Source organism: Haemorhous mexicanus, chromosome 6, assembly GCF_027477595.1.
Source record: "Haemorhous mexicanus isolate bHaeMex1 chromosome 6, bHaeMex1.pri, whole genome shotgun sequence".
Lineage (NCBI taxonomy): Eukaryota > Metazoa > Chordata > Aves > Passeriformes > Fringillidae > Haemorhous > Haemorhous mexicanus.
This window is the reverse complement of record NC_082346.1, coordinates 29,194,806-29,207,845: the sequence shown is the minus strand read 5'-3', so window position 1 is coordinate 29,207,845 and position 13,040 is coordinate 29,194,806. Positions and strand designations below refer to the sequence as shown.

At 34.2% G+C, this 13,040-nt stretch overlaps 1 protein-coding gene across 3 annotated transcripts in view; it reads left to right on the top strand.

Annotated features, from left to right (window-relative positions):
• The window catches only part of TTBK2 (tau tubulin kinase 2), an 82,042-nt gene that overhangs the window by 26,001 nt on the left and 43,001 nt on the right, over positions 1–13,040 (top strand). For all 3 annotated transcript variants that reach the window (XM_059849555.1, XM_059849556.1, XM_059849557.1), the window contains 4 exons: positions 382–529; positions 6,080–6,153; positions 7,174–7,314; positions 8,647–8,751. In XM_059849555.1, coding sequence (XP_059705538.1) covers positions 382–529; positions 6,080–6,153; positions 7,174–7,314; positions 8,647–8,751 — 468 coding nt within the window. The remainder of the gene's footprint in view (positions 1–381; positions 530–6,079; positions 6,154–7,173; positions 7,315–8,646; positions 8,752–13,040) is intronic.

The window sequence follows — 13,040 nt, the reverse complement described above, 5'->3', positions numbered from 1 at the left end:
GTGTATTTAAAAAATGTCACTGTGCATTTGTACTTGAAGATCTCTGGGCTGTGTGTGACTATTTGAGGAAAGACTTTATTCAGCATGCTGACTTTGCCCAGATTCATGCTGGGAATACTACTGCACTCTTCTATTATGCTGTATACAATAGTGCAAATGGGGATCAGGTGTGTTCTCTTCCAAGCTGTGGTTAGCCATACCTTGGTCAATTATTCAGTAGCTCTTTTATGTACTGAAGGATATAATTATTATTTTAAAATCTATTTGTAATACAACAGGGTTTGCAGTATGACAGGCAGAACAAAGAAGTATTGCTGTTTTATTTTCTTTCTTCTCCCCTCTTTAAAATATGGTTTTGTTCTTTCTTTTTCCCCAATATAGTTGAGGAAAATAGGAGGTGGAGGATTTGGAGAAATTTACGATGCACTGGACTTGCTTACCCGGGAAAATGTTGCATTGAAGGTCGAATCAGCTCAGCAGCCAAAGCAAGTGCTGAAAATGGAAGTAGCTGTGTTGAAGAAGCTGCAAGGTAGGGCTATATCTTGAGTGTGTGAGAAGTAGAATGTCAATGTATCTTCTTTAAAAAAATTATTGTAATTATAATATTTTTAGTAAATATATCCTATATTCTGCACTTTTTTGGTAAATGATTATTAAAAGTGGAATATAAGCTCTTTCAGATTCTGAAAGTTTTGCTACAGTGAAGCTTTTGTTTGAAATGGGATGAAATTAAAATAAAACAAACAATAAAAATAATTCAATTGCAAAAATCTCGGTTTGGATTTACTTTATTCTGAATCCATATCTTCTCTTTGTTTTTTGTTCTAGACTTTGTTATTCTTGTTTTTATTTTTTCTTCTAAGATTTTTTTTTTCTATACTATGTAGCATTGAATATTTGAGGGTGCTTCACATAGCATATATGTTAAGAATATTTGTTTTCTTTGCTTTGCAGGTATTACTTGAGAATTCAAATATTGAAATAGGAAACATACTTAAAAAAATCCCCATAAGCAAAAGCCCCAACTTTAAAGTACTGTAATTTCTATGAGAAAACTACTGGCATGTAAAATCCTGAAATACTTCCAGGGTTCAGTCCCTTGAACCAGACTTTGGATAATCACACTTTCTGTACCTTTAGGTACTTTAATGAAGCTATCAATACAGAGAAATATGTAGTGATTTCTCTTAATTGCTTTTTACAACACAAGATTACAGAAAGATAGTTTAAACAGTGACTTTTTCTTTAAAAATTATTGTTTTTAATCTGGAAGATTTTGAATAATACATGCATTTCTGTCAGCAGTCCAATTTTTCCAAACTCTTACTTTGAATAAAACAAAGTCTGCAATGACATATGGTGCTGCCTAATGTTCTGTAAAGGTCACACTGCAGCAGGAATTGACAGCCTCTATAGATTTAAGAGGGCAAGCATGTCACATGTTATTATGATGGTAACAAACTGTTCCTATGCTTTTGTCTGTTTCAAGGATTTCACTAAAACATCTAGTATTATATAACAGAGCAGGGAGATTTTCTTAGAATTTTCAAGTTTCTAGTCCAGCGATGAATAGTAAATTTCAATATTGCTAGTTGAAAGTTTGGAAAACATTTGTCAGGGTTCTGGAGAGAAATTATCCTAAAGACAGTGAGTTTTGAAGAACAAAATACTCCATAACTCCTGGTGTTTTTAAATGCTCAGAATTAATTTTTCCAAGAGTTTGTGGGTCTTTTTCTCCACACATGAACTTGTTTCTATTTTACAAAACCCAGAGTCCTTAAAATGGTATAGATGGAACAACTAAATGATAAGGAAATTAGTAGAGCTGAAAGAAAACACTGCAATTTGGTAGCACTACAATGTAAATGTATTTATGAAAACATGACCTGACATAGGACTGTGTAACTGGAGTGCATTTTAACTTTCCACTGTAAATTACAGTATGGTGGAGTTTCAGTTAAAATATTAGAAAAGAGATTTTTTTCTTAGTCAAAACTTTTTTATCTTTTGAAATACTTGTGGAAAAAAATTGATGAAATAATAAAATATTTATGTGTGAAAAATTGCCATTGGGCCTTACAGAAGTTATACTCTCAGAGGAATAGTTAGGAAACTATAATTCCAAACAGCCCAAGTCTTCCTGCAGAAGAGTCTTTGGTTCTATTGAATCATGGGAAACATCTGGATAAAAAGAACAGAACAATGAAACAGATGACCATCAGATCCACTGAGACAAATAATCCACAGAATATATAATCCAAATAAATATTTCTGTTATTTATTTCTCAGTGTTACTTCTCTGAGCAAATAATAAATGGAATCTTTTGTGTAATTAAAAACCAGATTTTATACGAGATCTTTAGAAATAACACTTTTGACAATCTTTCTTATGAGAAAACAGTCTAAATGTATTATTCCTTGCCTTATATGTTGTTGCTCTCTTGCACCAAAAAAAAAAAAAAAAAAAAAAAAAAAAAAAAGAAGGTGGTGGTGATAGTAACACTATAGGTGATCTCCAGTCATTGTTGTGGAAGTTTACACTTAACACTGTTACTGCTCTGGTTTTAGACAGGCAATATTATCAGTGATCTGTAAAGCAAACTTAGTGAAGAGATGGGTCAAAGGAACCTTTTGCATATATTGTGATTTATAATTTGCACAGATACAGTACTTTAGTTGTACATGCAGCTTTTTTTATCCATACTTGGAAAGTTTTTTTAATTAAATAAGGTTATGGTAGAGACCATTTTATATTTTACAAGAAATCTTTACTCTTAGGAGCCATTTGCATTAATTTCTTTACCTTCATAAGTTTCATTATGGAAGAGCTAAAAATTTGAAGCATAGGGAAAATGAAGAAAAGTGGATGAGAATGGGGAATGGAAAACAACTTTATAAATACTTCTTAAAGATTTTTTATTTTTATTCCTAAATGAATAGAAATTAGAAATTAGTAGAAATTAGTCTTATTTTTGACAATTTTTTTTCTTTTCATGCAGATTCAGACCAGGTGAAATTGTAAACAGTTCTTTTAGGATATTTTTGTAACAACTTTGTATTATCATACGTCCTCTGAGACCAACTTTTACCATGTTCTTCTATCCCCTTTTGGTGTGTGTGTATTTATGTATGTGTATATATAGAATTACTCTCCTTTTCTCAATGGGTTTAGGTTCTCTTCATGCAAGGTGTTCTAGTTACATTGGACGTAGAGAGGAAGGAATAGAATTGTCATGAAAATCCTTTTTATTTCAAATATTTGAAAAGTTTCCTCTTTAATAAGAGACAATGAGCTTGCAGTGTTGGTGAAGATTTCTTGAAGTGCGGATCTGAATTTTAAAAAATACTGCAAAGTTTGTGGAATATTATAAAGAAACAGGCTTTTAGAAGAGAATAAATGAACAGGTGTGTTCTTCTAGTCTATACTAGACCTAGGCACATTTTTAGGGTTATAAACATGCTTTTGAATGTATCTGTACTAGAATCTTAGTTCACAGAAACTGTGAAACTGATGTAAGAATAGATGTTGGCAGAAGTGTAGGGATGTGCACTATTTCTCACCATTCTTTACTTTCAGCAACTTTTGAAATTAAAACAGTGTGGTCATTATTGCGGGGGTAAAATGAGTAATAACTATGTGGTATAATGAAGTATATAAAAATAGTATCTTTGTATATGGTACAGTGACTCATGAAAAACTTCAAAGAACTTCTTTTTAAGACTCCAAGCTAGCAAAACATGCTGGAATATGTGAGTAATTGTATGACTTGTCTCTTAATTATGAAGGAGGACTAGGCTCACTGATACGGCCATTTATTACAGATTAGTCATCAATTACATCTTAATTTTTCTTCTCCCTGCTGTCCCCTAATTGTTGTTGCAGAATATTGTTTAACTCTTTGAGTTCTTTATTTTTGCTTTTTTTAAAAAAAAGAAATCTGCTGCAACAGATGGTTGTTTTGTTTAACCATGTTGTTAGGCCATCTGTTCCCACAGTCAGATGGGAGAAGACAGATTTATCACATCTCACTCAGTGAGAGTGAGACTCACTCAGTTGGTTTCTGTCTCACACAACCTTACAGACTTCTCCCTCACTCATTTACAGCTCTGGAGCATAATTTAGTGATGGGCTGTGTCTGGTGTAGGCTGTAAAGCTGCTGTAGTGCTACACTGCAGCAGCCTGAGGAATGGCACACAGGCTTAGCACCCTCCCTAGGAGATTTTTCAAGGGCAGGGTTGTTCCCTGCAGCCTGTTAACATCATCTTCTTGCCCTGCAGCTCAGCGGTGTAGCTCACAAGTGTAAGAAAATACTGTTTTCCTGCTGAGGAAAAGGCTGTAGTAGGTGTGTATAGCCCCACTGGAGTGGTGGAGGATCATTCTATTTGAATAAGATATTTAAGTTCTACTTCTGTCCTTCTTCTTTCCTCAATTTTATATAAAGGTTTCTAGGAAATTTACCACACTGGGTTGGTGCTCCACTCAAAATGAGATTTCTCTGACTAAACTGAGTTTTAGACATTTACTGAATTTGTCAGATAAAATCTGACTAATATATGTTTCTCTGAAGATGTGGCTGTAAAATTAATCATAAATATTTGAGAGGAGACTTCATTAACAGAAACTACAGCAATGAATATACGAAATTTCATCTTGATAAATTTGCTACTAATCCTTTTTCTTCATAAAATTATACTGTCTGTAATATTGCCTGTCTTACTTGAACAAATGGGTGGAAGGAAAAAGTGGAGGAAAAATGGTGATGCTTAAAGTTTAGCACTTACATTTTAGCACTTTTTTTATGCAGAAATATAAAGATATCTTTTAAAATAAATTATTTTGATGAATCCTGTCAGATTTTCTTTGTTTAAAAGAGCCTACCAAGTTGTTTTAATTGGATGTGGCAGGCGGCTTCCTGGGGAAGCAAGAAACAGGCAACCACTTTTCTGTCAAGTGAATTGAAAACACTTAGAAGCTGTAGGTTCAAGTTTTAGGGTTTTGATGGAGCTACAAGTGCAGCAGTAGCAAAAAGACCCCTCAGATCTGTAGCTAGACATTATGGTGTTTTGAAAATAGTAATGAATGGGATGGGGGTTCCCTGATTACGGCATTCTCATAATCCTAAGGGTAAAGAACTTCATGATAGAAATATTTGGTGACAAATTTTACACATCTTTAGCAACCACTTGAGATCATCAGCATTCTGTTGGCTGTAGCTTCCATTGGTGTGAGCAAGGAAGGTAAATGGTCTGAGGAACTTTAATCCTACAGTTCCCTGTTCTGTCACAGAGTGGGGCAGAGTGGGATCATAAGGGGTCACAGCTTTTCTCCAAGTCAGTGAACATTGGTACCAAAATGACAAAAGGTTTGCATTCCCATTCTGATACCAGCTCGAGCCTTTGGCTTGTCTTTTTCTCTGTATTTACCTAGAGAATCTTCTGCTTTGATTTACAACTGCAGGATAGCAAGGAGATTATTTTTGACCTGTCTTCTCTGCAGTTTGCTCCTAGGACAGGGGGAGGCTTTAAAGAAAATCGGCTTAAACAAAACTCTGATTTTTTTTTTCCTGTTTCAGTATACCTGAGCTGAATTTATCTTTTGTAGCTAAACAGCAAGGATTGTGTTCTAGAGAAAGACATTAATAAATTGGATTAGTTGAATTACATTTTCTACATATTTTTAATATAAAACATAACTCACAAGTAGTACTACTGTTTTCTTTCTGTTTTCTTTCATTGTGGCATCCTAAGCTTATAGAAAAGAGGAATATTGGCTAGGAATATTTTCTGTTACAAACCAATAGACTTGTAAGAAAAGAACCTTTTCCAGTCTGAAATGCCTTCAGTTTGTGGACATTTAGGCATGTTGTCATGCATGTTTTCTTATGGAAGAGTGAGAGCTGTGGTTATGGGAGAAAGTTCTACCTACAATTAAAAAGGAGCTAACTTTGGTCTTATTGCTGTTGATTTGCGTGGGGCTTAATTTATTATTTTACATATTTTCTAGTAATTTCCTAGCTATTTACAGGAGTAAACCACAAAATTTCATTATTATTGGCTAATTTGCTTCTTTTTCTCTTAGGAAAAGATCATGTCTGTAGATTCATAGGATGTGGACGGAATGACAGATTTAACTATGTGGTCATGCAGTTGCAGGTTAGTGTATCAAAGTGCTCAATATTTGCTTGTCTGTTTAGGTTTATTAGCCAAGTGTATATGAAAATACCAGTGAGATTTTAGAGGATGCTAAACAAGAAAAGAAAAAAAAACCCCAAACATCACAAATGCATTATAGTAAGTGAACGTAAATTGAGCATATCCTTATGTCTTTTTCCTTTTATATCCTTTCCATAATTCTCTCAAAAAGGAGAAAACTTGCATGGTGAGAAAGAACTGACTTTGGAAGAGTGAACTGTAATGTCTTCTGAGATATTTTACATTCCTTTTAAGTCTTCACTTGAAGATAGTCTAAAATATATTATATTCTTCTCTGTATTTTGTTGGCTTTTTTATGAAAATGAAAAATTATCCTATGCAAGTAAAAGAAAACACTTCATTTTACTAAAAGACTTGTTCATTTAAAAGGAATAAAATAGGTGCTTAGCGCTTAGAGTTATGGGGTTAATGTCCTTTGTCATCCTGGTGAATATGAATACTGAACAAAGTGTTCTAGTTCCTACTGTTGTTCATCTGTTATTTTAGAAGAACAACAGTTCTATGATGTCATGTGGTTGCATTTCCTACATAATATATTTTTCATCTGTTTGATGTAATGTGTAATTAAATTACCTACTTTTCCTTAAAGAAATGAGTGTGAAGAAGTCTTCATGAGCATTTTCTCAGTGGCCTTTTTTAAGTGTGACAAAAATACAATTTTAAGTAATAGTGTTTGTACTGGTCTTCTAATAGGGATTAGTTTGTTCCATGTTTTTAGGAATAGAAGGGTTCTAAGTTTGTATTTTCAAAACAAATTCTAAATTTTTAGTGTTGGAGATACTTGTGGACATACAGTCATTACATTTAGGTGAGATGTGTTACCTTTGAATGTGAAAATAGGTATTGAGAGTATTTCATGGTTAATCATGAACAACTAAAGAAGAAGTAGGAAGCCTTTACAGCGTCTGTGAATCTTGGTACTAGTATTTTTTAATGAAAATGTCCTTTTAATTTTATCAGGGTCGGAACTTGGCAGACCTGCGTCGTAGCCAATCTCGAGGGACATTCACCATTAGTACCACTCTGCGGCTTGGGAAGCAGATTTTGGAATCTATTGAAAGTATTCATTCTGTGGGATTCCTGCACAGGGACATAAAACCAGTAAGTCTGCCCATTAAATCAGAACAGGCAGTAAGATGTGGTCATTAGATGGCTGCATAAGTAAGAATAGCTTCTATACTAGATGCTAAAATGCAAAAATGAGAAGGGATGGAAAATTGAATGCTTAATCATCAGATACTGCAGATTTTCTTCCTATTAATTAATGTTGGATTGCAAGAAGAGTAACTTTGGTATTTTTCAGTCTTTGTCTCCAGTTTAAGCCTCCTTGCAATTCGCTGTAGTTAAAACTTCCAACCCCTATCTTTAGCATCGTGTAACCAAGAGTATTTGCCATGAGATATGACATAAAGTGCTTGACTCATGGCAATTAATATTGTCATATAATTAATCTAAAAGAATAGATACTAACTGTAGAGTATATTTTTAAGTCCTTCAATAGCAGTTTTCATGTATTTAATATATTTTCAACAAACAAGAAAATGAAAGACAGACTGTATGAGAAAACTATTTTTTATTGTGAAATTCTTATTAGATCTATTGTTAATAGGTTACTATGAGGAGAGTGCCTTCCTGATTATTTCATGCTTTTGTTCTTACTATTTTCTATTTTTCTTTGGATTTATTCCTGAAATTCAGTTACCTATTTTTGATATTGCTCTGTATGACAAATATCATTAGAACTCTGAACTGTCAGAATTTGTAAATGAGGAAAAAATAAGCAAATCTTTGTGTTTTCAACAGATGCAAATATGGTTTGTTATATCTGACATATATTGCTAAGTTTCCTGTCAGCTGAAGGATGCTTACATAAAACTTCCAACAAGTTTCTGCACATTAAGAAAATTTCATTTGCATTGCTTCTTCCTGGCAACTTTTTATAAAACTTGTATTCTCCCTGACCCATCCCTACTTAAGCCTTCATTTAATAGGAAAAGAGCATACAGGCAGTGAATGTCTAGTGAAATTGGTGAGAAAAAAATATCTGGAGCTAACTGTGCTTTGTGCTGAACTCAAATCTTTAAATCCTTGGTTGTTTGTTTTCCTTGTGACCAGTAAGGAAATGCTGAAATACTGTGAGTAGGTGACATGATTGGACGATTCTTGCTAAAAATTAATATATTTTGCATGATAAATTAAGATTACAATCTCTTTGGAAAATATAGGCCACTGTTCAGATGAGCTAAGTTGGATGCCTGTTTCTCTTAACATTTTCTTCAAATTTATTGGGAGTTCAGTAGAAGTGAAAATGTGGAAGGAAAGATAAAGAAATAGGATATGAATTTTCTGGTTGTGTTATTGCATTAATATGTGAACATATTGACACTTGTGTGTATTCATCTATTATCTGTCTCTATTTCTTTTTCTTCCTAGTCAAACTTTGCAATGGGACGTTTTCCAAGCACCTGTAGGAAGTGTTTTATGCTGGATTTCGGCTTAGCACGGCAATTTACCAACTCATGTGGGGATGTCAGACCAGTAAGATTTTTTTTACAGTTGAAACCCAAATTCTTGAATGTGGTAGTGTGCTGTCTTTTCTTCTGGAGAGGTGTGAGAGTTGCATTGAACTGGTAACTGTTGTAAGCTTGACAAACACCATCCCCAATCAGGAATGCCATATGATTTATTAATTATATTTGAAGATTGGCAGTAGGGAATGAGTCAAGTTTCTGGTTTTTGGCTTGAGACACAGGTGTACATCTAAGATATTTTGGGATAATCTGTCATTTGGTTTGGAAAATCAAGTGATAAATAGGTCTTCATTAAATATCAGAAAAATATACCAGAGCTGAATTTCACTTGCTGTTTTATATTGCATTTAAAAAAACCCCAAAACCCAACAACAACAAAAAACTGAGGAGAAAATGTAAAATCAGACACTAAACTGAATACATATAATCTGGAAGAGAAAGTCTGAATGACTAAAACTATGATACAACACTATATGATATAAGGGGACATAAATAAGTGTAGTTGTTGTATTTCCAATGCAATGCAATCTGAAGAAGATTGTAGGTAAAAGCATATCAATGAAGAAATTACATTCTTAGGCAAGTAGAGCCTCCCTAATACACAGGTGGGCAGTTAGTTTTGTTAATTCCAAAGTCTGAAAATAGGCAAGCCATTGCCATTGTACATGGTAATGTTTAAAAGAAACATTTTCTTTATTAAGTTAGTTTAGTTTACATTTTGGTGGGAACACCAAATAATGTAGTAGTCAGTATTGTGTAGCATATTTATAAATATGATGCAAATAGAGTGGTAGAAGCAATCTTGATTTCAGGATTTTCACTCTTATTTTGCCTAAGAAGTTGGAAAGTGGCAGATTTTTGTGTGCAGATTGTGAGGTTATGTGAGTTAGTAAGGTAAATTAGTGGGGTTCTGCTGTACTCTATTCCTTCAGCTGTAATGCTGGACACTGCAATGAAAGCAAAGAGCAGGGGAGACCAACAGAGTGCCCGCTGCTGTTGGAAAGGTGAGATAAACATTTTAAGTAGTTTTATTTATTTTTTAAATTTCTCAGCGTTCTTGTCATGTTCTGTATGTTTGGCTGCTTATAATGTTTTTTGAACTGACCTCTAATTTCAAAGAGAAAATAATTCCCAAGATTCCCTCTATATACACACCAAAGGTAACACTTCCAGAAAAAATAAATTATAGCAGAAAATTCAATATTTTTTATATTATTTCTTTTGCAAAAACTACCTCTCACCTTTTGTTTTTCATTGTAGTGCCCTACAATGTAACTGAAGTAATTCTTCAATTGAAATTGTTTAGAAGTTTTTGACACTATAATCAATATTTTTAGAGTGCAGTGATGGTAGGGAAAAAAACAGTGGTTTTGTTTGTATGCAAATGGTTAGTTAGAAATGGTTTTTGGCTAGCAAGCAGCCAAACTGTTGGCCTTGCTTACCAAGAATATTTATTCATATTTTCACTAAATGTGCTATGTGCTTCTCCTTAAGGCTGTGCTTCTAAGCTTCATTAACTTTCTTCTGCCGATACTGCATGTAATGCAGAACAATGCATGTTCTCCAAAAGCATAATATTATCTTCATGAAAACATGTTCCATAGTTAAGGTTGGCTTGTTGACTATTAGCTTTTTATAACCCTAGTTTTGCTTTCCCTGTTTAATTGTCTTTATCTCAAACCAGGAATTTCCTGGCTTTTACCCCCATCTTGCTGTTGGGGAGTGGGGGGCGTGGCTGGGTGGGGCTTGGTTGCTAGCTGGGGTTAAACCACAACAGGCTGTTGTTAGTTGTTTGTTATAGACAGATTTGGAGGGAGGATTCCTTGTTAGTCTATTCTCTTCCGGAAGAGGTATGGATTCTCCTTAGACTTCTTAACTGAAAGAATGGTCAAGGCAGAGAACTTAGAACAAGAAATCCATTCTTGAAGATGATCCAAACTAATTCCAGGCCATTTTTCTGTACTGAAGGATCCCCCAGAGTTGCCTGTCATTTCCTAGAATATCTCAGTGTTGTTTTCAGAGATCTCAGTCGTCTTTGTACTACCCATCTTAATGTCAGACTCCGTGGTGATTTAACAACATTAAAACCATTCTGCCAGGGAGTCCATTCAGCTGTACCTGCTTCTGTCTAAATACTGTTTTGAAAAATGCAGATTTAATATAAAAAGCTTTTCAGAAAGCAATATTTAAAGAAAAAAAGATTTTCAACACTCATAGTGCTTACTGTGTTTTTCATTGCATTTTGGAGCATCACATATGGACTATCTTTATAAAGTACTGAAGGGCCAGCATTGTGAGCCCATTTCACTTTTTGTTCTCCATGGGATTTGCATTAGCATAATTTTGCACCCTTGGATTAGGTTATCTACAATCACCTTTGGCTTGCAGCAGCCAGATGACATTAAAACTGATTTTGAAAGGAAAAAAAAAGTCAAGGACATATATTGTAATTTATCCACCAAGAATAAGACAGAATCTAAGTAATTGCTTCTCTAAGTATTAATGCTGCCTTTATTCACACATTTTTCTATCCATCAGAGTCCCTTCTTCATGAAAAGTTTCAGCTTTTGAAGTCAGTAAGCAGCAGCAGTCTTCATGTGAACTACTGCTGCAGGATGCATGATTTTTACATAACTGACACAATTCAGAGGGGAAACAGATAATTCTTGGGAATCATCAGTTAGGTTTTCTTCACAGATTACCTTGAGAGCCTAAACAATGATGTGTTGTTTGGGTCATCCATTCCGTCTGGCCCAAACTTTCAATACCAAGAATGGCATGGAGTTTAAGAGTAAAGCAGTTCAATGAGCTTTTAAAAGTGGATATAAATTGTTGTAAACATAGAAGCATATTTTGTGTTTGTAAAACCTAGTATCAATTTTCTTCTTTTTTCTTCCTGATTTCCCTGGTACTTCTGTCATTGCATTTTTTTGCTTTTTAACAGAATCTTTTCACACACTGCAGCTGAAATAGCCTTTTATAGCCTCTCTCTAGAACTGCAGAATTCCCTCATCCAGTAGTATTGGAACTCTTTTTCAGAAAAAAAGTGAAATAATACATCTCCAGGATATTGTAGATGTCTTTTTCTCTTTCATCCTCTTCCCTACAAAGGGAATTCAGTGCTCTAAGCTTATTTTTACACAACCACTGTGTTGGTGGTAATCTGTTGTAAAGCTGGTGAAAAGGGATAAAATTGGTTATAAATGTAATACAACTGTTAGAAAAGGACTAGTTCTTTTTGGTATTGTGTAATCATTATCAGGACTGTAATTTCAAATTTAACCTTTTCCTTACAGGAAAATATTGTCCCTCTTAATAAAGAGGGGTAAAAAGTCATTTCGGGAAATTACAGGAAGGAGTAGTTTGAGGGACAACTTTATGTAATGAAAATATGTTCAAGCTTTATTAGTCTGCCCCAGTGTCTGAGCATACTGTCAAAAGGAAATGCCTTTATTGCTCATCTGAAGGATCCAGAGTTTTACATTCTCTTACGTTATTCACTTAGCAGAAACAGTTTCCCACTTGTTCCAGATATTAGCCTTAAAATTAATTTGTCATAGTTGCAGTTTTCTTCTTGTAGTATCATTTTACTATAGTGGTCTAGTGAATCTTCAAAACTGAAAGAAAAATGTAAAGCATAAAGCAAAATCAAGGCTTTGCACACTTTTTCATGCTACAGTTACTTCTCTCTCGGAATTACTACTGTAAAATAAAACACTTTTAACTGCTAATTTTGACATTGATTCATTTTACCCAAGTTGCCCTGTCTTCCAGCTGTCTGAATGACTATGCTTGCGAGCTGACTTCAAGGAGAGAAGGATATGTCTGTTGTATTCACTAATAAGATATTTGTAAAATGTATAAACATGCTGAAGAGAGTAGTGAAGAGTTGCAGTTAATTGAGTGATCTGATGCTATTACCTGGCTAAAACTTAAAAATCAGAAACAAACATTTATTGCATTTTGTATGTTTGTGAAAGATGAATAAAAGGTAACAGCTTCTGATACTAAATTCTGCGTGGTGGGGACAATACTAGGATGCAGGTATTTGGGGTACATGTAGAATTAAATTATAGAATGGAGGTTGATAAGGAACTACTAGTTGGTAGGAGGAGCCTTCTCTGGGAATGGAAAGGATCAGAAGAGAGAAAATTGAGTGTGGGAGGAACAAAAACTGCTGGGGATGATGTAGGCTGTTAAAAGAAGGAAGGATGAAGCACAGGCAAGCAAATAAATTGTTGGAGAGAGGAAGCCAATAAATGAATTAATGGTGTAGATAAGAATTGATTACTGCAA